General features: G+C 48.7%; 1 protein-coding gene across 1 annotated transcript; it reads left to right on the top strand.

Annotated features, from left to right (window-relative positions):
- On the top strand, positions 1 to 26,410 carry LOC134154729 (transmembrane protein 209-like). The gene is given in 20 exon segments (XM_062601407.1): positions 1 to 67; positions 245 to 306; positions 845 to 1,001; positions 1,795 to 2,051; positions 8,560 to 8,645; positions 13,087 to 13,123; positions 14,417 to 14,556; positions 14,673 to 14,731; positions 15,475 to 15,606; positions 16,585 to 16,823; positions 17,235 to 17,439; positions 17,912 to 18,087; positions 19,049 to 19,120; positions 20,249 to 20,345; positions 21,907 to 22,032; positions 22,466 to 22,563; positions 24,558 to 24,672; positions 24,773 to 24,870; positions 25,691 to 25,764; positions 26,356 to 26,410. Coding segments are annotated over 20 exon segments (2,352 nt in total).
- Positions 26,411 to 27,569: the final 1,159 nt, after the last annotated feature.

Here is a 27,569-nt window from a genome sequence, read left to right as displayed (position 1 = left end):
ATGGAGCTCCGGGACGCTGGCCGCACCACGCAGCGTGAGCAGCGGGTGCCCATCGTCCCCCCGCGGAGTAAGGCCTTCGCAACCTCCTTGCCCAGGATCGCTGTTGAGAGGCTGAGCACCAAGATGGGCTGTAGATGCCCAGGGGCTTTGGGGGGCCTGGGCAGGCTAAGGGTGCCCCAAGGGACCTCCGCTGATGGTGCCTTGTGGTGCAGGGGGCATGATGTGTCTTTGCCTTGCTCTGCAGTGGCCATGCCCATCTGGGAGGGTGTCTCCAACTACATCCTGGAGAAGCTGGTGCTGAACAAGGTGGGTGTGCCATCCTCTCCCTCCCCTCCCACACCCATGCTGGCAGCAGCACTGACCCCTTGGGGCCATGGGCCGCAATAGTCCTGCCTCTCCTCTCCAAGCAAAAGCAACCCCCCTGCAGAAGCATGCTGCAAATGACAACTGTGCCCCAGAACAACTTCTCCCAAAAGGGAGATGCCAAATGTGCAGTGCAGCTGCGGTTGCTGGAAGGGTGGGAGGCTTTCTGGGCCCTCTCTGGAGATCCTGGCAGAGTGCAAGGCCAAAACGGGAGCCATTCTGGGAAAGCCTTTTCTTTGTGTGCTGGAGGGGAGGCAACATTGCCTTTGGAGGCTGAGGAAGAGGGGGAGGAAACTATGGGGAATGGCCTTCTTAGGGAGTTCTCCAGGGCTTCCGCCAAGCTTTCCAGAAGGCTCCGTCTTGCCCCTTTGCATGCCAGCCATGAGCAGGGCACCTAGTACCGTGGCCATGCCTGGAGAACAACTCTCTCTTTGTCTGTCTACCATGCTTCTGAGGCTTTTCTACACTTCTCTGCCTGCAGGACATGCGAATTATTCCCCTTGCCACCTTCAGTGTTGTTACAAAACAAGTCGTTGCTGGCAAGAATGGTCCTCTGACTGTTCGGAGACCCGCATTTCGCCTCTCAAGCAACCTTATGGATCTTCAGGGCCTCAGCCATGAGGAGGCCTCTGTTGCTGGTAAGAAGGCAGACTGAAACCTCGGCTTCCCATGGGGACATCGCGGGGCTGTGGCTCTCTGCTGTTTCCCAGGGGCTGTTAGAAATCGAAACTTGCTGCCCCAGGTGCTGAGCAGAGCTTCAGGGTGTTTTGATTGTCACAACATTATAATGCAGAATCCAACGAGAGTCTCTCGGTGTGTCTCTCTTGGAATGGTTTGAACGGGTGGCTCCATAGTGGGGCTTTTGTGGCTGCTGCTTCCAGTGCCGTGTAGTTGCCACTGTTGTTCCCCGTTGATGCCACAGCAGCCGTCTGCTCAAAAGGACAAGTCCTTCCTATTGCTTCCTAACACCGATGGATTAAGAGGCAGCGTGGAAGGCTGTTGTGCAGCCCATGTGTTTTCCTCCTCCTTTGGAGCCAGCGTGACATGGCACAGCTAAGGCTCGTCAAAGCTGGCATGGCCTGAGTGCCGGCACCATTCCTCTGTGCACTGCCTTCTGCTGGCAGCTGGCCCCCTTGCTGCTCTGCTTGGCCTGCCCTCCTGCCTCCCGCTCCCAGGAGGTGGCCAGGGCTTGCTCTTGGTGTCTGTGCAGGGAAGGAAGCCCTGCGGTAGCCTTGTCCCAGGAGGCTGCAGAGTGCTTTGAATTTGGGCCAGGGAGGGCTGACAGGAGCCTCCTGTGGGGGCTTTTGTGGGGGTTAAAGCAGAGAGCTCTGCAGCTCTGTGCTGCCGCAAGACCTTCAGGCTCCCTGCACTGTGTGGGAGCCTGCTGAAGGGCTCCGTCCGTGACTGGGCTGCTCTTTGCTTGTTGCCTAGGGCGCAGGAAAGCTGAGACCCTGAAGTATCCTCACGTAGCCGTGGCCATCTCCGTGCCTTGGAAAACAGTGGTGGCCTGTGTGGAGGAGACCGTGTACCTTCTGTCTTGCTGCCTGGCCAATGGGAAGAACGTGGCCCTTCTTTTCAAGGACACTGGCGTGCTTCTCATTGAAGGCAAAGAGGTGACAATGCGGTTTTACAGAGGCTTTCTGCGCAGGCTGAATGACTCTCCACAGCTGCTCAAAGCTCTTCTGGACGTAAGTCTGCCTTTTCCACAGCTCTTCTTCTCGCTCCTTTGCAAGCCTGGCCAAGTCCAAAGCAACCGCTTTCCCCCCACTGCCAGGTCCTGGGAGTTCTTTCCTGCTAGGCTTCCTCCAGAAGTCTTCCAGAAAGTCAGCCTTCGCTTGAGGTCTTTGTGTTAGGATCCCATTTGTCTCCAGGCCTCCTCTGGCCATGTTTGGGATTGTGGGGCAGTGAATCCAACAGCTGCTCCTCAAGTTGCGGAAGACTCTCGGGGTGTGTCACAGACAAAGTCATTGCAAGCCAGGGCCTTTGCCCAGGTCTCCAGTGCAGCCGTGTCATTCAGCCTTGGCTTTCTGGTGCAGAAGGCCTCTGCTTGCCTCCCTTGACTTCTCCACTAGGCAACAACTGCTCTCCCACATCAGCCTCTTGGCTCTTGCCCTTGACAGAAGCCTGCCAGTGTTTCTGGCCATCTGCCTGTATTATTCCATACCTGCTGGTCTGTAGAATGGAGACAGGGTTGTGAGGAAGAGCGAGGGGTGTTTTCCTGTTTGAAAGGCAGCTTCTTCTCTGATTAGTGGAAACACGGTCTGCCCTTGTGGGCAGCAAGGTCCTTTTCTTCGTAGCATCTCACCCATGTCTCTGCCCTTTGCAGATGCCAGAGATGAGGCATTCAGTTCTCGCAAGCACCCAAACAGCGGCTTCCCTGATCCATTCTGGCTCTCTCATTGTCTTTCCAACGTGAGTACTTTGGTTTGCTCCTTTCCACCTGAGCCCCTGGCTCACCCAAGGAGCAGCTCCTCATGCAGGTTTGGTCGAGGTGTGTTGCCAGAGCTAGTGAAGGCTGCTCAGGAGGTGCTTGCAGAGCAAGTCTTCCGAGGCTTTCGTTCCCCATGTCCTTCAGCCATGCCCTGGCTTTGGGCTCTGTGTGGGGGTTCTGCTGAGCTGTGTGCTGGCTCCCACCTTGGGAAGGCCTTTGTTCCATTAGTGGCCCAGGAATGGAGGCTGTTCTTTGCAGATGCTCTGCCCTGAGCTTGGGAGGGATTGCAAGGGCTGTGGAGGTCTAGATTAGAATTTCCTAAGAGGGTGGAAAGCTGGAGGAAAGGGGTCTTGTCTGATCTGCCTGCACAGGAGCCTGCTCAGGAGCTGTCAGGCAGGCTGCAGTGTTGACCTGGAGGGTTTGCTTTGGAAAGCTGAGAAGGAGCTCTTTCCCCAGGGGTAGAGGGAAGGCCTGGAGCAGTGTGAGGAGGAAGCTTGTGGCCCTGCAGGCAGGCATGCTGGGTCCCTGCACTTCCTGAGGGAGTCCTGCAGGAGATGACCTGTCCTGCATATTCCCCCTTTGGGAAAGGCTGCTCTTCCTAGCAGCTGGGCCACGTGTCTGTGCGCCCAGAATTCACAGAAGCAGCAAAGGACATGCGGGGCCCTTCCTTGCGAGCAATGTCTTTTTCTGGTTTACAGGTATGTGCTTGAGCGTGCCCCTCGAAGACCATCTGTGGGAGCTGTGAAGCCCAGATGGGAAGAGAAAAAGGGACTAGATGTTGCCAGCAGCAAGGAAGGTAATGGAGTGGCTGATGCCTGGCTGGGCTTTGCACCTTCTCCTTTGTTGGTCCTTGGCAGGGCGTTGGAGCCAAGGCTGCAGCACCGTGACTCGCCTAGCATGAGGCACTAGAGGCAAGGCAGCTCAGCCCTGATGGGGAGTCGACAATCTGCTCACTTGTGCGAAGACTTCCTTCCATCTTCAAAGCAGGCCGTTCTGTGTTTCTCCTACACATTGCCAAAGCACGGCCTTTGGCTTGACTGTGTAGGCCTGTGATGTTTGTTGAAGGATCTACACGCCACTCCGGTTTTAACGGCCACCGTGATGCTGCTCTGAAGTGTTTTCTTCCCTTCTGATTACAGAAAATGTGTCTGGCCAGCGCCTCCTCCAACGAGAGAGGCAGCCTGAATCAAAAATTGTGGCTACCACTGTGGAGGAAGGCATGGTGGAGGAAGAGCCTCGAGACAGGTGAGACACTTGGGGTAATGGCAGAGGGTGATGGAGGGAATGCAAGGGATGGAGCAGTTATTCCTGGTTCCATTTCTGAAGCTTCCAAGAAAGCTTGTCCTTGGGGGCCACACAGCAGAGGCAACTGGAGTGCTCAGGACAGTGGGTAATGGTGTGTCCTGTAGCCTGTCCTTGGAGCTGACACTGCTGCTCTCCTTGGTGCCTGGAGAAAAAGTCTTGCTGTGGGACCCAGAGCTTTCCTTCAGGCACGCTGTGTAGCCCTGGGTGTTTGGGTGGCGGGGAGTCTCTGTGTCACACTTCCCCATGGTGTGTATTTGCAGCATGCTGCCAGCAATTCAGTCAAGCTCTGCAAAGGAGGACTTAGTGGGCTGGAGGAAGCAGCTGCCAGAAGCCAGAGCGGGAGCTGGCTGGCCCTTGATTGGCTATCAGAGCAGGTAGGTGCTCCTGATGGAGGTCCTTCTTTTGCCAGCTTGCTTTCTGCCAAAGCATCGTAATGTAGGCGCTGGCTGGACAAGAGCCCTTCCCATGGGTTCCGCTGGGCCCTGCGTGACTGTCCCCGGGGTTTGCTGTCAAAGGCGCTGCTTGTGCTCTACTTCTGCAATGCATCTCTCACGACTCCTTCACTCTCCATTAACCTCTCCCAGCAGAGCCTCTGGGGCCCTCGCTCTAGTGGCCGTGGAACTGCTGGGCCTGTCAGCTATAGCAGATGGAGAGTTATACAGCGGTGTGATTATTCAGACGCTTGGTTCAAACAGGAAAGGGATGTTCAGCCTTGCTGAGCTTCCCTTCAGGGTAAAAGAGCACTGACAGGGAAGGGTCAGAGCAGAGGCTGAGAAGGAACCTTCCCTTCTGGGAAAACAGAGCTGCCGTAACCCCCGCTGCCCTCTCTCATCCTCCCTAGCAGGACACTGCCCTGCACATTGCCCTAGAGTTTAGTGAGCTGCCTTCCCCTGTACTTGCCTGCCTTGACTCCCCAATGCTCTGCTGCATCAGCCTCTTCGTGCTTGCCCTTGACATAATCCTGCCAGAGATTTATTTTTTTAAATACATTTGCCTATATTCCCCTGCAGCTGCTCTTGTGTGGCTGCTGTGAGCAAGAATGATGGGTGTTTCTGAGTTTCTGAGAGGCACCTTCTTCTCTGAGCAGTGCAAACATTGGCTGCCTTTGCCAGCAGCAAGATTCTTTCCTTGGCAGCATCTCACCAGTGTTCTTCACCTTTGCAGATGCTGGAGATGAGGGACTCAGTTCTCGCAGCCAGCCAGAGGAGTGAGACTGAGGCCCCTTGTACTCTTCCAAGTATTTTTCCAACGTGAGTACTTTGCCTTGCTTCTTTTCCCCTGCTTGATGAAGGCAGCAGCCTCTCCACACACGTTTGTTAGGGCTGCATTGCCAGGGCTGGTGGAGGCTGCTCTGAAAGTGCTTTGGGAGCAAGACTTCCCAGCAGCTGCATCCCAGTGGCCTGCACACATGCTCTGCCTTCATACAGGCTCTGTTGGAAGGCTTTGGCCAAGCTCTGTGGTGGCTCCCACCACACAAGAGCTTTATTCTGGGCTGCCTTCATGCCTTTCTCTGTCTTTGTCACTGGGTGCTCAGCAGCAATCCATTGCCCATCCCGGATCACAGATCCTTGGGGCCACGGGGCAGTGGCTAATGTAGCTGGCAGCACACCACGTAATGCTGTGCCTTGGAGCCTGTCCTGGCAGATGACTTTGCTGCTCACCTTCCTGCATGGAGAGAAATTTTCACTGTGGTTGTGCCCAGAGCTCTCCAGCGGGCACGTGGTGCAGCTGTGGGTGTTTTGGCGGGAGGTGATTTCCGTGTCTGTGGATGTGATCCCCGTCAGTGGAACCCCCGTGCTGCTGCTGCAGAACTGCCTTCTGCGGCAGAAGCAGGTGCCCAACTTGTCAGGCTGAAATGGAGACCCTACTCCCCCTGTGCTCATGCCACCACCCCGTGGTGTGTATTTGCAGTCCACCCCTAGGCACCCCAGTGTGCTCTGCCCAGAAGGCAGTGCCAGGTGGGAGGAAGCCATCTTCAGAAGCTGGAGCACCTACTGAGTGGCCTGGGAATGAAGTGGACGAGAATGCCAGAGCGGTAAGTGTCACTGCTGGGGGCCCTTCTTTTCCAGCGTGCTTCCTGCAAAATCCTTGTGCTATGGGCGCTGGCTTGCAAGAGCCCTTCCCATGGGTTCACTGAGCCTGCCCGACATCACCCAGTCCTGCCTTCAGAGGCAACAGTGGTGAATGTAGTTTTGGAATGCACACGCTGTTGCACCTTGCTCTCCGTGAACACACCAGCAGAGCCTCTGGGGCCCTCCTGCTGGTGGCACTGGAAGTGCTGGGCCTTTCTGTGACAGAAAGTGAAGAGCTTCTGCTCAGCTCTATGATAATTCAGATGCTTGTTTCAAGCAGGAAAGGGATGTTCAGCCTTGCTGGGCTTCCCTTCAGGGTAAAAGGGTGCTGACAGGAAGGCTCCCGGGAAGGCTCAGAGCAGAGGCTGGGGAAGAACCTTCCCTTCTGGCAAAACAGAGCTGCCATAGCCCCCATTGAGCCCTCCTGTCCTCCCTAGCAGGACTGCCCTGCACATTGCCCTAGAGTTTAGTGAGCTGCCTTCCCCTGTGCTTGCCTCCCTCTCGTCTCCATTCTGTCCTGGATCAGCCTTTTGGCTCATCCCTTGACAAAAGCCTGCCAGATCATTTAGCTCTTTGCCCATATTCCCCTGCAGATGCTCTTGTGTGGAATGGAGGGGCTGCTGTGAGCAAGAGCAATGGGTGTTTCTGCAGTTCTGAGAGGCAGCTTCTTCTCTGAAGCATGGAAACATAGGCTGCCCTTGCCAGCAGCAAGATCCTTTCCTTGGCAGCATCTCACCTCTCTTTCTCACCTTTGCAGATGAAAATACACAGGGATTCAATCCCGACAGCTCCTAAAGCAGCTCCGATTGTGTCCCCTGCACCTCTTCCAAACATGTTCCTAAGGTGAGTACTTTGCCTTACTTCTTTTCCCCCTGCCTGACGAAGGCAGCAGCCTCTCCGCATGGGTTTGTTAGGGCTGCATTGCCAGGGCTGGTGAAGGCTGCTCTGAAAGTGCTTTGGGAGCAAAAATTCCAAGCAGCTGGGTCCCAGTGACCTGCATGCATGCTCTGCCTTCATCTGGGCTCTGTGGGTGGGGAGAGGGTTCTGCAGAGCTGCCTCCCACTATGCAAGAGCTTTATGCTTGACTGCCTTGATACCTTTCTTGTTGACACTGAGAGCCCAGCAACAACCTATTGCCCATCCCTGAACCCAGAGTGTTCAGGTCTTATGTAGTTGGCAGGACAGCAGGTAATGCTGTGCCTTGGAGCCTGTCCTTGCAGATGACCCTGCTGCTCTCCTCACTGCCTGGAGAGAATCTCCCTTGGGCTCCTGGAGCTCTCCTTCAGGCATGACGTGCAGCCCCTGGTGTTTTGGTGGGAGGTGATGCTCTGATGTGGCCCCAGTCAGTGGAACCCCTGTGCTTCTGCTGCAGAATTGCCTTCTGCTGCAGGAGCAGGTGTGAACCTGGTGAGGGCCAGCTGGGGACCCTACTCCCCCTGTGCTCATATCACCTCTCCACGGTGTGTATTTGCAGGCCAGTGCCCGTCACCTCAGAGTGCTCTGCACAGAGTGCAGCAGCGGGCAGGAAGAAGGAACGAAGAGAAGCCCGAGCACTAGCTGCATGTCCTCTGAGCGAGGGCCGTCAGAGGTCTGGAGTGGTAAGTGCTCCTCATTGAGGCCCTTCATGTGCCAGCCTGCTTTCTGCCCAGGCCTTGTGCTATGGGCGCTGTCTGTACAATAGCCCTTCCCATGGGCTCTGCTGAGCCTTGCAAGACTTGGCCCAGGGCTTGCCTTCACAGGCACCGCTTTTGCTCCAGGTTTGCAATATAGCTCTTGCTGCTGCGCCCTCCTTGAACACACCAGCAGAGGCACCGGGGTCCCATTTTTGATTGCCTCTGAACTGCAGAGCCTTTCTGTGATAGAAAATTCAGTTTCTGCTCAGTTGTGTGATTAATGAGAATGGGATGTTCAGTGTGGCTGGTCTTTCCTTCAGGACAATAGGGTGTTTGCAGGAAGGCACATGGGAAGGGTCAGAGCAGAGGCTGAGAAATAATTTTCCCTTCTGAGAAAAGAGACCTGCTGTAGCCCCCACTGCCCCCTCCTGTCCTCCCTAGCAGGACTGCCGTGCACATTGCCCTTGATCTTAGTCAGCAGCCCTCCCCTGCGCTGCCCTTCCTCAGTCTCTCCCTTAGGCAAGAACTGCTCTCCTGGATCAGCCTCTTGGCTCTTGCCCTTGACAAAAGCCTGCCAGAGCTTTTTCCCATTTGCCTGTATGTCCAGGGAGCAGCTATTGTGTAGAATGGAGGGGTTGCAGTGAGCAAGAGAGAAGGTTGTTTCTGCTGTTCTGAGAGGCAGCTTCTTCTCTGAACAGTGCAAACATTGGCTGCCCTTGTGAGCAGCAAGATCCTCTTCTTTGCAGCATCTCACCTGTGTTTCTCCCCTGTGCAGATGCTGGAGATGAGAGACTCGATCCTTGCAGCCACCAAAGCCCTCGATGTCCAGGCCCGTACTCCCCGTCGCCATATGTTTCCAACGTGAGTATATTTGTTGGCTCCCTAGCCTCCAGTTTAGCAAGGGAGCATCTTCTCGGCACGGGTTTGTTAGGGCTGCAGTGCCAGGGCTGGCGAAGGCTGCTCTGAAAGTGCTTTGGGGGCAAGACTTCCCAGCGACATAGTCCCTGTGACCTCCGGGCACGCTCTGCCTTCATGTGGGCTCTGTGGGGGGCTTTGGCCAACTCTGTGCTGGCTCCCACCACACAAGGGCTTTATTCTGGGCTGCCTTGATGCCTTTCTCCTTCTCTGTTGCTGGGTACCCAGCAGCAATCCATTGCCCATCCCGGAACACCGAGTCCTTGGGGCCACGGAGCAGTGGCTAATGCATGTGGCAGGACACAGGTAATGGTGTGAGTTGGAGGCTGTCCTTGTAGGGGACCCTGCTGCTCTCCTTGCTGCCTGGAGAGAAAGTCTCGCTGTGGGCACCCGGAGCTCTCCAGCGGGCACGTGGTGCAGCTGTGGGTGTTTTGGCGGGAGGTGATTTCCGTGTCTGTGGATGTGATCCCCGTCAGTGGAACCCCCGTGCTGCTGCTGCAGAACTGCCTTCTGCTGCAGAAGCAGGTGCCCCCCTTGGGAGCGCTGCGTGGAGTCCAAACTCCCTAGCTTCCCCGGGCTCATGCCACCTCCCTGGTGCCTATTCGCAGGATGTTTTCCACCACCCCAGAGTGTTTTGCCAGACGACCGGCCCCAGGCGCCTGGGAACAACCGCCACGCGCTAGAGTGCGAGCTGTGTGGGCTGTGAATGAAAGCGCTCCGAAGGCAAGACAGGTAGGTGCTCCTCCCTGAGCTCCTTTGTCTGCAGAAGCATTCTTCTCTGGGACAAGAGCCCTTCCCATGGGCTCTGCTGAGCCCTGGCTGACTTGGCCCAGGGCTTGCCTTCAAAGGCACTGCTTGGGCTCTAGTTTTGCAATATAGCTCTTGCTGCTGTGCCCTCCTTGAACACTCCAGCAGAGCCCCTGGGGGCCTCTCTTTTTTTCTGGCCATGGTAGTGCTGGGGTTTTCAGTGAGAGACCATGGAGAGTTTCTGCTCAGCTGTCTGATTATTGAGATGCTTGGTGCAAATGAGAAGGGGATGTTCAGCGTGGCTGGTCTTCAGGGCAATAGGGTGCTGGCAGGAAGGCTCAGGAGAAAGATCACAAAGCCTGGGACATGTTGCAGTGCCCCTTGCTCTTCTGCCGCTGGGGCTGCGGAGCCCCTGCCTGCAGCAGCCGTTGTCCGGTGGGGTGCCCCAGGCCAGGCCAGAGCCAGGGGCCTGGTGATTGCCACGGTCCTGCAGTCCCCAGATGCTGGCGAGGAGCATGTGGAGAGCAGCGGAGTGGACTTTGAAGTGGGGCACATTGCACAGTGTGGAGTTGTCTTGCAGGTGCAGGAGGGTGCTGAGAATCTGGTTGAAGAAAAGCCCAGTATTCAGAAGATTGTCCAATACCAGCTGGGAGAAGAGAAGCAAGTGACCCTGAAGGTCTACTTCTCCTGCCTAGAGGAAGAGGAGGAAGGGCTGGACAGTCAAGAGGGGCCTTGCAAGACAGGGCAGGTATGTGGCAGCTCCAGGAGAAGCCTGGCAGAACTGAGGGGCAGTGAGGCAGCAAGGGGTGCCACTTGTAATCCCGGAGCCACTGTGCTGCCTAGAGTGTGCTGTGACTTTTTCTGACATGAGATTTACGTGGCTTAAAGCCTGTCACTAAGTCCCTCCCTGCAGCCCCCAGCAAATGCCCAGCATTGCTGTGGAGCTGAAGGGCTGTGGCTGCAAAAGGGAGCGGGGTTGAGGGAGTAGGGGAGGAGAGAAGCAGGAGGGCTCTGAGGCCGAGCGAGAGAGACAAGGTGTCAGTACGGCCGCAGCCCCATTGCCCCATGAGCAAGCCACAGGGCTGGCCTGGGCTCAGCCTTGCCTTCCAGCCAAGGGGCAGCTGTTGAGTGCTGAGAATGGCCTCCAACAGTGGCACCTGCAAGATCTGAGCAGCTGAGTGCAAAGGGATGCTTCCAGCATTGGTGTGCCCCTTTGCAAAGCTCTCCCTGACTGCTGAAGCCAAGACGACACAGGTATCCGCCTGTCCTGGCACCAGCAGCCTCCGCCACGGGCTGATGAGCTGTGTCCAAACAAGCTCCCATGTCCCATGATGGTGAGCCTGGCAACACCCTCAGAAGCTCCCGCAAACATCCCTGGCCCTCACGAGTCTGCAGTCTTCCTGGGCTTTCTGCCAGGGCAGAACACAGCCTGTTCTTTCTGCCTCCTTGTGCTGGGGGAAGAAGAGCCATGTGCGGAGACACAGGCAAGCAGAAGAAAGAGCAGCAGCAGTGGCAAAGAGACCAGCAGAGCCAGTTTTAGCAGAAGACGCAGCAGCAGTGGCAGGGGCAGTATCAGCGGCAGTGTCAGCGGGAGACCCAGAGGCAGCGGCAGTGGAAGCCCCACTGCAAAAGAGAACGGCAGCCCCAGTGTCAGTAGCAGGCAGCGTGGCAGTGGCAGCGGGAGCCCCAGTGGCAGACAGAGCGGCAGCCCCAGTGTCAGCGGCAGGGGCAGTGGAAGCCCCACTGTCGGACCAAACGGCAGCCCCAGTGCCAGTGCTGGACAGAGTGGCAGTGGCACTGGAAGCCCCACTGTCAGACACAGTGGCAGCCCCAGTGGCAGCGGCAGTGGCACTGGAAGCCCCACTGTCAGACCAAGTGGCAGCGGCAGTGGCAGTGCTGGACACAGCGGCAGAAGCAGTGGAAGCCCCAGTGGCAGACGCAGCAGCAGATCTACTGGCGGTGGCAGCGTCACTGGAAGCCCCAGTGGTGGGCACAGCGGCAGCCCAAGTGCCAGTGGCAAACACAGTGGCACTGACAGTGGAAGCTCCAATGTTGGACACAGCGGGAAACCCGCTCGTAGCAGCAGTGGCAGTGGAAGCTCCAATGCTAGACTCAACAGCAGCCCCACTGGCAGTGGCAGCGGCAAACGAAGACCCAGTGTCAGACAGAGCATCAGCGGCAGTGGGAGCCCCATGGGGAGCGGCAGTGGCCACAGCAGCAGCCACAACGGCAGCAGCAGCAGCACTGCTTGTGAGCCACGCGAGCACACAGGAAGTTCTCTGAAGCTGAATTAAACCAACTGCCCCAAGTCAGGTGGCTCTTGGCTGGGTGTCTGGTGAGCTCGTCCGTTTGCAGCGTGGGAACTTTGGAGAGGCCTGAAGAGCAGAGCTGAGGAGTCAGGGCTTGGGGGCTGCTGCCAGGGAAGCTCTCCGCCACAGTCGTGCTGTAGCTCTTTGGCTGCAGCTGTGGTGGCTGTGGCCTAGGGGTGTGCTGCGTCTTGTTGGTGCTGGGGAGAGGCATGGAGAGGGCCCTGCCATGGCCAACACATGTCCTGGGGCCGGGGGGCCTGTGGGGAGAGGAGGAAAAAGCTGCTGTACGCCTCTGAGGGGAGGAAGTGCTTGAGCCTGGGCCCCCCTTGCTGGGGCCCAGTGCTGGCTGCATGGTGGCAGGGAACTGCCAGCTCTTGTGTGTGTCTTGGGTGCCCTTGAGTGCTGGGCTTTTGTGGGCGTGAGGGGAAGAAGGTGGGTGCCCATGGCCAGAAGGGGAAGCAGCCACCCCGGAGGCTTGGTGCCAGCAGAGTCCATGGCCACCTGGGCTGTAGCACCCGGGAACTAGTGGAGTTGCAGAGCCTGAGGGCAGGTAGGAAGGAGAGCAGCAGAGCCCAGAGGCTGACCTTGAGGCGAGCAGGCTTCCCCTTCTGCAGAGACCTGCTAGGGGGACGCCAGGGGAGGCAGCTCAGAAGGGCAAAGGAGCTCAAGAAAGCTGGCAGGCCTTTAAGCTGCTGAAGGAGAGCCTCCTCCAAGTGCCACACTGCTCCACCTTGACACTCCAGCAAGCCCAAGTCAGGGCAAAGCCTACGGCCCCTCACTAGCAATGGCGATTCTGGAGGACCAGGCTTCATCGTTCCATCTGGTACGTGCGCATCTGCAAATGCAGGAGCTTTGCTTGAGAGCCTGCTCAGCGAGACTTTCATCAGCACTTCATGAGCATTGAGTCCCCTTCTCTCTGCAGACTGACAAACCTCGGTAAGGATCTGCACCTCAGACCAGCTTCTAGCCTCTTTGTCCTCCACACATTTTCCATTACCCCCACAGCAGGAGCTGCGAGAGAAAGCGCCCATCACAGAATCATCGAAGGGTGGAGGTTGGAAGGGGCCTCTGGAGATCATCTCGTCCAACCCCCCCTGCTCAAGCAGGGTCACCTACAGCACACTGGACAGAGTGGCCAAGCGTTAGATGCTGTGTTTATCGATAACTGTGCGGTCTAGGCTTGTAGTTAATCTCCTTTTTTAGGCTTTCTTGCTTTCAGGTTGGTGCTTGGGAACTGAGGCAAAGGCAGGAAGGGTTTTGGAGCAGCTGAGGTTGTCCATTGGCCCGCGCTCACAGAGCGGTCTGCTGTAACTCGTTGTGCTCCCTTTCAGCGGCCAGCGGTGCTTTTATTCCTCCCTGCTCCTCATGGTGAGGTTTTCAGGCATAGCAACACGTTTGGCCAGGCTCTGGCATGGGGCAGCCGGGGGGTGTGCCCGCACGCGGCCGTAGTGGGAGCCGAGCAGGGGAAGGGTACGGCCGGGTGTGGGCACAGCCGGTGGCGGCCAAGGCGGGCGGCAGGGCGCGGGGGGCGTCACGGCCGCCGCGCCGGGGCCGCCATGGCGCCTGGCGCCGCTTGCGGCCGGGTCGGGCAGGCGCCATCGGCCGGGGCGTCCGGGGCGGCTGCGCGAGCGTCACCCTGCAACGGCGTTCCTGGCCCCGCGGAACTGCCTCCGGTGACGTCACGTCCACGTGACCAATCGTTGGAGGCGGCTGCGGTGAGGGCGGTGGGCGGGGCCTGGGCCTGGGCCTGGGCCGCGGCGCCCTCGGGGGCGGAGCGGAGCGGAGCGGCGGTGTCGCTGCCGACTCAGGGCCTGGCAGCGAGGCCTGGGAGTGCGGCGGGCTGCCGGCGGGTGACAAGCGCGCCCGCGTGTGTGTGTGTGTGTGGCGTGGTGTGTGCTAGAGTGTGGTGTGTGTGGGGAGGGTTGTGCATGGTGGTAGGGTGTGGGCGGTGTAATTTTTCTTGGTAGGGAATAGCCTTATTTCAGTTAAAGTCTTTGTACTAGGAGGCTCGTGGTTTGTGTTTGTCGTCAGCGATGAAGTACCTGAGAAGTTTTAAAGCAGGTGGCTAGGGGAGGGGCATGATAGTTTCTTGTGATGAGAAGAGTAGAATATGTAGGAAGCGTTATTTCTGTTACATAGGGCATTTTGTGGTGTAAAGGGGGGAGGGTGTGGGGAGGGTATAGAGCTGTCCTGAGCTGACAGAAGGAGATAGGTGGGAGTTTTCAGTAGGAAAACTGCCAGGTTGTGCAAGATGTTTTCTTGGTCTGTTTTCCTTGCTTGGAGAAGGCAGTGCTGCCTCAGCATTCCGAAAAATGCTGTTTCTCAAAAACGCTGTTGGAATCTGGCTCTCTTTTCTGTCCTCTGTACCTCAGTGGAGAAAATGGAAACTGTTTCACTGTGAAGAGGTGACAGTGCTTATGCAGTTTATAAGAGGAATATTGTTTTGGGTTTTTTTTTTTTTTGTTTGTTTGTTTTTTTGTTTTGTTTTTAAACCACTGAAGCTCATTCTTAACACCACACACGATTCGGTACCTCAGTGTGAAGTCCTTTTATGTAATTTCTTTTTGCTTTTTTACTTTTTTAAAGGTCTTGTACAGAGTGAGGATCTAACTGTATATAAATTTTCAATCTTTAACTTTCTTTGTGTGCTTCCTGTTGCAGACAATGGCGGCAGAACAGATTCCTGCAGCTTCGCTCCTTGACAGGACTGTGAAGATTAGGAGGGAGGCTGAAGAGCGGAAAGTGGTCTGGGCCTGGGGCCTCCTTAATATGTCTGTTGGGGGGATGATATATACTGACATGTATGTTGATTGTTATATCTGACTCAACTAAGTAAAGCATTCTACTTTGTATATGCTTAAATATTTCATAGAACCCAATTACTGTTAAATTGATCACTTCTTCCTTTTCTTTTTAGGACTGGAAAACTTATAAGTTCCTATTACAACATCGCATTTTGGCCACTCTGGTATATTGGTGAGTTGTCACAGCATGTGAATTAGTTTTAGGGAGGAGGGAAGGTTTCAGCCTTCATTTTTCTTGCTGGGGAAAGCATTTTTAAGGTTTGGGGTTTTTTGTTGTTGTTGTTGTTGTTTTTTAATAACCAAGCTTCATTTTGTTTTCCTTTATCCCTTTTGGTGCTGTTGGAATTTCATCGTTTTAGTGACAAGAAAGAAAGAGTGTGAAGAACAGGTTTCCTACCTTAAATGTGTTTAATGTGTGCAATAAGGCTTTGGGGAATAGTTGAAATAATAGCGCTGTGTTGTATTGTAGGGCTGCAGGACATTTCCAAATAATCAAATTTGGTTTCAAATGAGTAGGCTCAAAAGTAATTGTATCTAATACTATTAGCGGATGAAAAGGAAGAAGAATGAGAGCAATGTCAGGTAATGAGTGACAGAAGGTTTGGCAGAAGACACTTGATAAATAGCATGAAACTTCATTGCAGTGCTTTGTATCCTGTCTGGAAAATACCTTTTGCTTTTGCAAATACGTATTGTAGCAACACAAATGAATTTCAATATAGAAAGGAAATTTATCTCTAATGGTTCTTGCATAAAAAGGAGAAGTTGTCTTACGTCCGTGCTCAGACTGGCAGTTATTGGTAGCCCTAATAATAAACTATTCTTGATTTGTGTATAAACTTGTTTTCTCAGATCATTTACTGTTACTCCTGTTTATGCTGCCTAGCATGATAAAAACCTTTGTGTTTGTTCTAGAGCTTGCGCTTGTGTCCCTGTTCAGTCTGAATGCCTTATTTGATTTTTGGATGTACTTCAAGTACACAATGGCACCAACTACCTTGGTCATGACTCGTAGACAGCAGATCCTTCTAGGGATGCAGAATGCAGGTAGGGGTTATAAATTATAAATACTTTTTTAAAAGATGATGTCTTTCTCAAGTCCATGAATCTTTAGTGAAGTGAGTTCTCAGCTACCTCATCTGACAAGAGCAGTAAGATGAACTAACTGCAGCCTATAAAAATTCAAAATAAAAGTGATAAATTGATGAGCAATTAAGGGGAGAAGTGGAGAGGAAACAACCAGTACAAAAGGAGAGTGGGCTGTTAAAAGGGCAGTGAGAGAGACTTAAACTTTATGAAGCTGGACAAGGAATTTGTAACCTATAAATGGGATTGAGAACAAGGCAGAGTGTATAGGATTATATTTAAATTTGATATCCTACTATCATCGTACTGACTGGAGAGAGCCAAATTAGAAAGAGAGAAGAGACCTTAGTGTGCAGTCTGAAAATGACAGACTAGAGAGCAGTTGCTCTGAAAAGTTCTGAACGTCTAAGTGATGTTGTAAAATATAGAAAAACTTGGCAGAGTTTGAAAATACAGCAAAAGCAAGGTGCTAGTACAATGTGTTACATACTGCTAGGCTGCCTCCAGAGAAAGAGCGGCAGATACGGGAGTAGGGTTATATCACCGCAGCTGAGGAGTGTAATATCTGGGTTTGCACAGGTAAATGAGACATTAGATGTGCTAAAGACACATGAAGCAGGCAGGTAGAGCAGCTGACCAAATAAGTTAAATAATTGCCTCAGGTTATGCAAAGGTGCTTGGTAGAATTTAACTGAAATTTTAAATTGTAGAATTTGTATTGCATTATGATCACGTGTCCCAGTTTTCTGATTTTTATGTCTTTGGGGTTGACTGCTGAATCCTGTAGGGGTCAGACTAGAATAATCTTTTTAGTGTCATAGAATTTCCTTAAGGGAAGAGAGTTGTGTATGTGTGTTTTGTTTTGTATTTAAAGTGAGGAGGAGAGTTCTGGGCTGCTGCATGTACAGTGCTGATTGTGGGTTTTTTTGCTTATTGCAGCGGTACAAATAATTCCAGCACATGAGCTGGCAGCGAAGAAAGTCCCTTCTTCTACGCCTTCTCCTAGAGTCCAGGGTCAAACTGTGCTGAGTTACAGCCCATCCCGGCCCTTCAGGGCCAGTCCAAAGTTTACTTCTGGTTGTATCTCAGGGTACAGCCCTCAGCGGCAGGCTCTGTCAAGCAATAGTGCTTCTTATAGCAGTGCTTTAACCTATTCACCAAGCAGCAGCTACAGTAAGGTAATGACCAAGGTGGCTTCAAGGGGAACGGTTTGGCTTTGCTTATCGTGTCCTTGTGTTGTGCTGTAAGCCATTGGAGGTGTGCGGCCGGCAGTGGAGGGTCCTGTGTGTGTGTTCGCTTTGTTTGCAAAGCAGATGAAATTTGTCTTGTCAGTATTCATCCTCTTTCCCTGGTGTTAATTTATTTGTTTTAGAGTAGCTAGCTTGTTTCAGAGCAAAGCAAAAATAAGAAACTAGAATGTAACTACAAAATAGCAAAAAACTTCCCCAAAACGAGAGCATATTTTATAGCAGCAATCAGCAGAGTAATCAATTCTTATGTTGAGTTGATCTATTCATTTAGTTTATAAAGTCAAAATGGAACTCTCACTTTCCTCATGTGACACAACTGTTTGCTTTTGTTTCCCAAAGGTTTCCAGCTTCAGCTCTTCTCCTACTGGTTCACCATTTGCCTCAAGTGTTGGGCCAGTGGAAAGCACCGGGCTAAGGTCTCGTTGCCACTTTTCACCAATGCGGTATAATTCCCGTATGAGTCAAGATGATGAAATCACAGACCGCAAGTCACTGCAAAAGTACCTTCGAAGCGAAGAAGAGAAACAGCGTAGACTTCAATTGGGTACATAAATAACTTTATGTAACCTGAAAAGTTTGGCAAGGAGGGGATGTTGGTTTTATTGATGAGGAGTTGGTGAGAAAAGTTGGAAAAGATTCCTGCACAGAAAGAGAGCTGCTGAAGTACTAGTCTATATTATAGATATACTAATAATCTCTGTAGCATTTGTTGTGTATAGTGGACTATAATGAGATGAAGGGCTTTATCACCTCGATGAGAGGGATATTTTGTGGAGAACGCAGTTTAGCTAAAGGTGGTGAATTACCTGCAGGCAGTTTTTGTCTGGGATAGGGACAGTGCCTTATTAATATAAAGATGAAATCAGTGTTTATGCAGACAGATTTTGGTGTATGTATTTATGATAATTCATGAGCACATCTCTCCTGTCAAAGCCTTAATATAGTGACCTATTGCCTGCAGTGTTGCTTCTGTGGTTACTTGGTGATAATTTTATGGCTGTTCAATGTCATTTCAGCAAGTTCATGTTCCAGCTCTCCTTCCAGCAGCCCAACCTTTTGGAACTACAGCCATTCCTTAGTAGAGCAAGCACAGGTGCTGAGAAAGTACCAGTATCAGGTGGCTTGCATGCCCCAAGCTCCATCAGCACACAAGGACGAAGCTCGTCTGAGCTCTCCACTGACTGCAGAAGAAGTAAGCTCAGCACCAAAGGAGCCAAGAGAGAAAAACAGGGCTCTAAAATATGTGGCTCCATCCAAATGTGAACTCCGTCAACGGTGCTAGAAAGGGAGAAATCCTATAGCATTTAACCGTCTTCATACAGCTTGTAAGACTTTTTGCCACAAGGGGTATACATTTCAAATTCTGGACTGTAAAATTTTACAATTGTAAAATTGTAAAATTGTAAAATGATTTCTTCCTTGGTGAACAAGGTACCTGTGTTTAGGTGGAAAACTGACTCCTGAGAGAATTTCAGGTTTCAAGCTTTGTGGTCTTTGTAATTAACTAATACTCACCGTGTAGGCCACGGTGGAAAGCTGGAAACTTCTGTTGGTTTGGCCAACTGTTCAGAATTATTTTATTTGAAATTGTTTAATATTACTGTGTGTCTGAGAACAGACAGACTTTGAGTTCAACTCAAGAATGGTGGTTGTGGAACTTTTTTTTTACCATTTTGTCCTCTGGATAAAATAAACTTGTGACATAAAAATTGACTGGAAACTGACCTGTACCTAATGTAGTGAAATAGTTGAAGGTGTGTAAAACTGTTCTCCTTTACACTTGTGTCTGGAATAAGTCTGATTCAAAAGAATGTCATTAACGTAGCTTTTAATTAAATTTGATCTGTTTTCTTTATGTCGTACATTAACTTAGTCTATCCTGCAACTTGGACCAATTTTATCCTAACAGAGCAGGGAACTCAAAACTGTGCATTTGGAGTCACGGGAGATTTAGTGTACTGTGAAAAGAGAGTAGGAGAGTAGTATGGTAAGCTACTGTAGAATTCACATGATACAGCCATTAGATGAGAGTTCTGGAACAAATGCAATTTGAATTATGTGCTGTGGCTGCGGTCAGAAAACATCTTAGGCCCTAAAAACTCTTTGGTATTCTGTTAGGTTGCTGTATGTAGGTAATAATGTTCTTTCCATAGGTTTGGGCAAGGGTGATTGTGAATCGACGACAGCTTGATTACCTAGATTCCTGGACCGCTAGGTTCAGAAGTGTAAGTCCGGTCCCTATGAACTGCCTGTTCTTGCTGTTAGAATAGGTACAGCAGAATGAAAAAGTACCTCAGTGCTCCATGTATACCTAAGGAAGTGAGAAGAATTACATAATTGAGTCTATTTGAGGATTACGGTGGGCCTGGACATGGAGACTAAAACAGCATGCTTGTAACAAAGAAGTATTAGGACACATTTCCAACCTGAACTTCGGCACTTGCTGACCTAGGTGTTTTCTGTTCTGAAAACTTTACAGTTGTAAAGTTCACCCACCTTTGAATGAAGACACATGCATCTTAACACACAGTGGATGTGAAAAGACTTGTTTTTGCTTTCTACAACCCAATTTTCTGAATTGTTTTTTCTCCTGTATTTCAAACTCCTTCTGGACTCAAATAAAGCATGGGAAATGCCAGCCCATTGACTTTTTCCAACAGCCTTGAGGAGTGTAATAAGAAAACAAAAAGAAAATTTTGGTCTTAGGCAATTGCTTTGGCAAAGGAAATACAATCACATACTATGACAAAATAATTTGTAAGCCTAACTTTGAATTACCCCTTCAGTCAGCAACTATCACATATGTAGTTCTTCTAAGTAGTGGGACGAGTGAAAAGTAAAAGATTTCTATGAGATGTGGGATTATGACTGTTCTGTACCAGATTCCTAAGCATCTGTTCATAAACCTACAGGCAGCTTGGCTTCAGTTCCCAAATCGTGTCACATACAAGTGTCACATATTGTGTTTATCAGGCCCTTCATTTCCTGAAAGGGTTTTGAGAGGGAGTGGACCCATGAAAGTTTAAATTACCACTATGAGTGACGTGCAGAGCCTCAGAATACCCCTTTTCTCATTGTACAGGAAAGCTTTATCAGTATCACTGCTGTCTGGAGATTTGTTTTCCCAAGTCCTCTATAGTGAATTTTTGGCATTTTAGAGGGTCTTTCTAGAGCCAATCACCCCTATCTAAATTGATGCTCTTAATTACTTTTCCTCCTTGGTTGACTTCAAAGTTCCTGTTGTTAAACTCCTTTGTGATTGTAACAGTGATGCTGACTAGAGAGTAAACTAACATTTTTGTCACATTCTTGTTGCTTCTAAGCTTTTTAATTTTTGCATTTCTCTTTCCTAGTGGATTAATGAGACTATTTTAGTGCCACTTGTACAAGAGATTGAGTCTGTGAGCAGTCAGCTGAGAAGAATGGGGTACCCAGAAATGCAGGTTGGAGGTATGATGATAGAGTAACTGGGGGGTTCCCTGTGGTGGTTGGTAGCAGGCCACCCCATAGCAGGGCACTGCATAGGTAGTACAGAAAACAAGTCTGCTAAGAATTACAGTTCCGTTTCCTGTTTGTATTGGTGTGATCTTTGCTTCATGTAATGCATTTTACTAAACTGGAAGGATTCTTCATAGGATTTCTGGAAATACTGATAAAGGCATGCTGATGCTGCAATAGCATAAAAATCTTAAGCCTCTTCTTTCCTCTGAATTTATTCCTGGAGAGTTAAAGGCTCAAATTAACATCCTTGTATCTTAAACTGTCAGAAAACTATCACACGTTGCAAGGATGGTTGCCTGTCACCCCTCTCTGTCTACAGTAGTATGTGTCTTTCCAAACTTCCTTAAAATCAGCTACTTCCTGAAAAACCTATTGCTGTTACTTCCTTAAATTGTTACCTGCTGTCTTGTCTGAAAGCAAACAGGCCACAAAAAGTTTTATGAAAATTTAGATGTGATACATTGTATCCAAATATTGTTTAAGAACTGAGAAGTCATCTTATGACTGTGATAATAATAAATCTATAGACCTAGGAAGTATTTATTTATTTATTCATTTTAACTTAAATTAATTCTGTTATCACAGGCAATTAATCATTTGCATTTAAGATCTAAGATCATTTTACGGTTAAGATATATTAAAGTTTATTTATTTATTTATTTTAACTTAGAATAGTTCTGTTATCACAGATAGGCTATTAATAACTTGCATTTAAGATCTAAGATCATTTTAAGATTAAGATGCATTAAAGATTATTTAAGTGCTAGGTGTAGCACTAAGTGGGGTTGGGGAGGATAATCTCAGGTGGATTTTGGAGAGCTATGGGCATTAGAAGAAAAGATGGTTGGGGCAGTTGGATTTTGCTGTTTTGCGCCCCCCCCCCCCCCGTCCTTTTTAAGCATTTTGATGAGCTAGAATTCTAGCTAAAATTTCATAGTGCAACTCTGAAGGAACTCCTTCCATTGCCCTATCACATGCATATCCCCCTCAATCAAGAGCAGGATTTGATATGCTTCTTTTAAACAAAGCCTACTTTTTTTTGGCCTGTTTGTAGTCTGTCCTCAAGATCTGCATCTGTTGTGGTGCCTGTGAAAAACTGATCACTTACTGACCTCATCTCCACCTTGCTGCTCTCCTACTGCTCTTTAAAATGGATGTTACTTCTTCCCTTTTTCACACCATATGTTTCTGTTTTCTTATGGAATGCAAGCCCTTCAGATAAGGGACTGTCGTCTTTTGCAACCACACAGTGCTGCATAGCGTTTATGTTCTGTGGTTTAAGGGAGACAGCTAGTACTTCACTGGGATTGGAAACAAACATTTGGAGTATTGGATAAGCTGTTAACTTTGTATAAGTCTTAGTAAATTATCTTAGTAAGTTACCTTAGTAAACAGTGAGACAAAAAACCAGTTCCTCCTTGTGACAGTGCATTTGTTAACGTCTTGTAAGGGAGAATGTTCAAATTTCTGTCGTGGATGCAGATGTCGTGCTGGCTCTTGTCGCATGCAGAAGCCAGCATCAGCAATCTGAAACAAGCAGCGCTTGTTAAAGCTCCAGTCATGCCAACTCTGTACGCTATAATGCAGTATTTGGATATTGCAGCGAATCAAGAGTATTTGGTTGAAAGGATCAAAGGTATGTGGTCTACCATACTGACTTTAAAATGTTTCCGTTAGCTTGGTCAAGCGTCGGTGGTGTCAGATACCCCGTCAATTAAGAGGTTTGAACTACAGTCACAGCAGGGAGAAGAGCTGCTTTTCAAGTAGCAGAGGTAGTTTTTCCAACTTCCTCTTTTCAGACCAATGTAATGATGTGGGACTTGGCATGGAAGTTTTTATTTCTTCTCTCAGTTTGGGGTATGAAGTGTCCTATTTAATTCCTTCATTAATTACCAATAAAAATTACCTTGTAAACTCCACTCCCCTAACTTTATATCTTTATAAGCACTTCCTTAGTTTAATTTTTCCTATTTTGTGCACTGAAAATACATGCAGTGTTCTTGAAGCTAGTGTCAAATATATCCTTGCACCTTCAACCTCCAGTAGCTGAATAAATTTTGTTTTTTCAGAGCTTTCTCAGGGAGGATACATGAGCTCATTCCGATGGAACAGAGGAGGAGATTTCAAGGGCCGTAAGTGAGATGCTGACTTGCCCACTGACTGTGCTGTAAGTTTTCAAAGAAGGCTTAATATAACTTCCTAAAGTGTGTCTTTCAGGGTAGATTTTTGTGTGTGGTAGCAATTAGGTCTTTTGAGGAACATGGTCAAAATCCTGTTTGCCTCCCTATCCTGATAATCCCATTGTAGTCAGTGAAATTATGCAAGGAAGAATGCAAATGGGATTGGACATTGTGCAGATCACAAAAATGCGATTTCATGTCTTAGTCTTAAGCCAGCCTCTTATTTAGACTCATCTCAGATGTCAGGTAACTGTTTTGGGAGCAACCTGACAGAAGGTTGCGGATTTGTTAGAGCAATATTCTTACCTTATTAAAAAAAAAAAAAAGAAGAAAAAAAAGAAAAAAAGTCTGCTTTAACCAAACTTCATAATTTCTCATGCAAGATAAACCTTAAAATTTTCCTTTGCCGTAATGGTTAGAAGAACAAATGGATTAAGTGGCGTGTCTTGATGTTTATTTAATTCAGTAATATTTCTTGAGAAATCCACAGGCATTACATTATCTTACTTGAGAACAGACTTGTAGTCATGCTTAGCCAATTAATGCAAAAGGTCAGGAGAAAGCACTTCAGTGAATACAGTGACTTGAAAATTCAACTGAAATAGTTAAAAGAAAGGCCTCAAGATAATCCAGGGAGTGGAGAACAAGCTTCACATGTGACTCTTCAGTTGAACTCTGTATTTGAAAGGAGAGTTCAGGTGATTTGATTCCCTCTATAGATGTTCAGTTCCTGGGGAGAAGCAGAAAGAAGATTCATATGCAAGTTTTACAACCTTGCTGACAAAGATGCAACAAGATTGAATTGCTGGAAGCTAAAGCTGAGCAAAATCTGTCTTGAAATAAGATTTGATTTTCTAGTTGTGAAGATGACTAAATATTTGGGACTGACAAGCTGGGAAGCAGCTCTGGCTATCTTGGTAGACAGCAAGCTGAGCAGTTTGAAAGTATTAAAGACCGTAACACAGACCATCACACCCTGAATTCATTGTCTTTTAATGAAACCAGCTAAGAGAGGTAGTATTGGACAATGTACTAAACTTGTAAAGATTCTGGGAAAGAAGTTCTGATATAACAGATGAAATTAATATTGAACACTTGTCTCGAAGCTTTGGCATTAACTCACGACAATAAGTGCCAAATCAAGAGTTTTTAACGGTAATGTTAGTCTCATTGCATGCAACTTAAAGCAATAATTTCTGCTAGACCTCTTGAGGCTTTGGGCATTTAGCCCATAGAAATTCTTTCATCTGCCAAACAAATCCTATGTTGAACACAGGAGGTATCATACTACAGAGTAATTTGGTCACGTTGCACCCAAAGAATGTTGAGAACTCTACTGTAAGAGTTAAAACACAACATGCAGTACTGCGATTTTTCTCGCTGTTAGCTAAGAAGATACTTGTTCTAGGACTGTCTTCCAAAATGTTGAAAGCTGGTAAGGTTCATGAGCAGTTCAAGTTTGTCCATTGATTTTTTTTTTGCCATTTTTGACAGGAGAGGAGCAACTTGCTGGGTAAGTGTAGCGTTTGGAAAAGTTGTCATTAGATTGGATCGGCCTCTCTAAGCCAAATCTTTGCAGCTAGCGTAGAAACCATCATGAAATCAGGTATCTTGTAGTTTGTCCTATACATGCTATTCAGATCTGTGACTTTGCAAATTCTGTGAGATGTGAAGATAGTTACTTGTATGTCAGGAGTTCAGTTCGCATGCAGCACCTTTTTAACGTGTTGTGACTGGAAGAGTTTCATTTACAGGAAGAATAAACTTGTCTTGACGTCTGTGGCGTGCCCTGGACCATTGAATTCAGTGCTCTAAGTGTTAAGCTGCCTTGGGCTTCTAAACATAGTGGGATTAATTAAGTCCATGATGCAGCAACAGACTCTCAAATACCCTAACTAATATCTGAGATTATGGAAAGAAAGCTGCTGTACTGTCAGTCTTCTTAATGATGCTAAAATGAGATTTGTTTTTGTTTGCACAGATCCTTATGCACATATTCTGCACTTACCTCGATGCCAGACTGCCCCCTAGCCCCAAATACCCCGATGGCAAAACCTTCACTGCCCTACACTTTGTTCAAACACCAGATAAACCAGGTATTGGCATTCTTGGACCGCTTGTTTAGCTGCTGTTTCCTGCTTGGATCCCATCAGCGCTCTTAAAATCCCTATCTTATTTTAAAACTTTAATTCACAGACATTACAAATGAAAATGTATTTTGCATCTACCAAAGCAACATCAATCCACCCCACTATGAGCTGATCTACCACCGCCAGGTCTACAATCTGCCCGAGGTATGATCGTGTTAGTTTTTTCTGCTGTCAGGAAACCTTGAGCAGACCTCATTGGTTTCTTTTTTGTTCTTCCTTTTCCTTTGGAACTAGCCACATCTATTGAATATGTAGGCTGGCTCAGTGCAGAAAGCAAATGTTACCACGATCTTTGACCATCGTGTGGTATTTAGTCTGCTGCTGAATGATAGCTTCAGTGCCTAACTTAGGTACATCAGTGCCCAGGCAGCAGCTTCCTCTTGTTGTTTATTTTCTGATGATTTATTCTAAAATCCTAATTTATGTAAGCTCTGAGGTGTGTTGCTATTCCTCAGTGCCAACAAGACTGATGCTTGTCTGTAAGAGTTTTTGGAGGGAAACATCTAATCTCAATATCAAGATACTAGACTTTTCCTGTACATCTTGATTTTATTATTGAGCCCCGATTGTGACTTGATTTTCTGATTTCAGAAAAGCTCTTTTAAAAAGCATTTAAAAATATTTGAGGGTGATAATCCATCTAGAAAACAAGCTTGGTCTTTTTCTGGTGTTTGCCTAATTGAAAGATAAAAATTGAGGTAAAACCCCAGCAGTCTAAGCTGTAATACCATTTCGCAAGGTCTCTGTTATAGTTTTTTCTCATCTCAGATGATATAACAGGCCGACAGGGCGCACACTGCAGTATATGTATCTTGCAAAAAATTTTGAAGGAAAAATTGTGCTGCTCCACCTAAGATCAGGACAGGGGATGACAGTTGTTTTAAATAGGACATTCCAAGATATTGGTATGGTTGTTTGCACGTGATTTCATTTCCAAGTTTTTTTCTCTTCCTGTGGTATTCAGGGCAGAAACAACATGTTCCATACATTGCTTATGTTTCTGTACATCATAAAGACAAAAGAATCTGGGATGCTTGGGTAAGTGTCAAAAATTCCGTATCATTGCGCTGCACACGAGATCTGAGCAGGAGCTTTCTGTTTTGAAATACCGTAACTGAAGTTGCTATCATAGGACGATACTGATGGAATTAAAATGCTCTTCTCATTTTAAGTAATGGCAGCCTTTTTACAAAATCATGTCAGTTTTGTGTGCATGAGCGTGCAGGAAATGTTTTGTGCTTTTCTTTGGTCTTGTGCTGGCTGAAAAATCCTGTGGAGTCCATGCTGCGGAATAGTGGCCTTGGCCAGACAACCAGGTTGCTACCTTCTTGCTAGAAGTACTGTGCTATTTATAAACAGGAGACAGACACTGCCATAGTGCTGTAATCTCTTGTTTTTGGCATAAGAAGAGGAGTTTTGAGTGCACAGTGAAAGCTGCACTGACATAAAAGCAATGTCCGGACTTTTTTGTTCTGAAAGAGCTGTCTTTAATTCGAGGTGAAACACGATACCTACATAACTGTTAAAATGCTGATGTGCGGGATTGGCAGTTTTTCTTGTAATGAAGATTTGTTTTAAATAGGAGCTTTAACTTACTTGTGTCTTATCATTATAATGCTGTTTTTGCAGGCGAGTGAATTTTGGTGCATCAGGAGTCAACGTTCTAGGGGTGTTTGGAGAGTAACATCTCTAGCAGGACTGCAGCTCAGAAGAACGATCCTGCTTCTCCGACAAGACGAACTGAGCAACATCGTTTCACTTGTTGCCTTGAATATGGACTATGAAATGGGATAATTTAAAGTCTGCTTTATGGACAGAGGGGAAATGTTTGTAATTTCTGTACAGTTTTGGGGAGGATACTCTGTAAAACGTTGTATTGTTTTTTACTGATGAAATGTGTGTAAACAGGAACTCCAGGCGGGTCTTTTCTATTTGGCTCCTCACCTTAACAAATCGTATTTAAACCCCCCTTGCTATTTCTGTTGCATTTACTTTTCAAGCACTCTAAAGAGCTTAACTGACCGCAGGGCTCAGCAATGAACCTGCGCTTGCCGTGTTTGAGGGTGGAATGCAACAGCGCAGCTGGGACGTGTCTCCCGCAGTTGTACCCAGCCGCTCGCTGGCGAGCAGTCCCTTGAAAAGACAGTTACTGCAATGCGGCCAACTGCCGGATTCACAAGATCCAAGAGATTCCAGACGGGCATAACAGGCGCCAAGTTAGCGCTTACACCGATTTTTGGTTAATTTAATTAGATGCGATCTGAAAGGACGTTGTCTTTTATCCCTGCTCATTGGAATAATTGGATTTTGTGACCTCTCTGGATGCTTCAGGTGTCTCCACCGCAGATATAAGGGAAAGAGAAAATTTTTTGACTTGCTGGTTTCAGCAGGTATTTTTAAAATAGATGTAAAACAAAACAAAATAACCATACCATTCAAATGTGACCATCTTACGAGACAGAAGATGTTGTGGGTGATTGAGTACGACTAGAACGTTACCCTGCCTTTGCTTTTTAATTTTTTAAAAATTCTTTTATTTCTCACGTTAGCTTTTCTGCTAGCAGCTCCTTACTTTTAGGGCCTTGCAGACTGGCATGTGGCTTCAGCATCCCTGCATGAAACCAGAGTGGATACACCTGCGTGGGCTCATCCCAGGAACTTAGGGGAACATCCTGAAGTTCCTGCTGCCTCACCAGAGCGTGCCCAGAAATGGCTTTTTTCTCTTTTTTTGCCCTGGGGGGCGAGTGGCCGCCACCTGGCCAGAGCCTCCGGCTTCTCGGGAACGAGTCAAGCTCTGGGGCCGCCGGCCAAGCTGCGGTTCCCGTTGCAGTGACAGTCTCAAA

Source organism: Rhea pennata, unplaced genomic scaffold, assembly GCF_028389875.1.
Source record: "Rhea pennata isolate bPtePen1 unplaced genomic scaffold, bPtePen1.pri scaffold_33, whole genome shotgun sequence".
NCBI classification, from domain to species: Eukaryota; Metazoa; Chordata; class Aves; order Rheiformes; family Rheidae; genus Rhea; species Rhea pennata.
The sequence above is the reverse complement of the archived record's forward strand: the minus strand, read 5'-3'. Positions and strand labels throughout refer to the sequence as shown.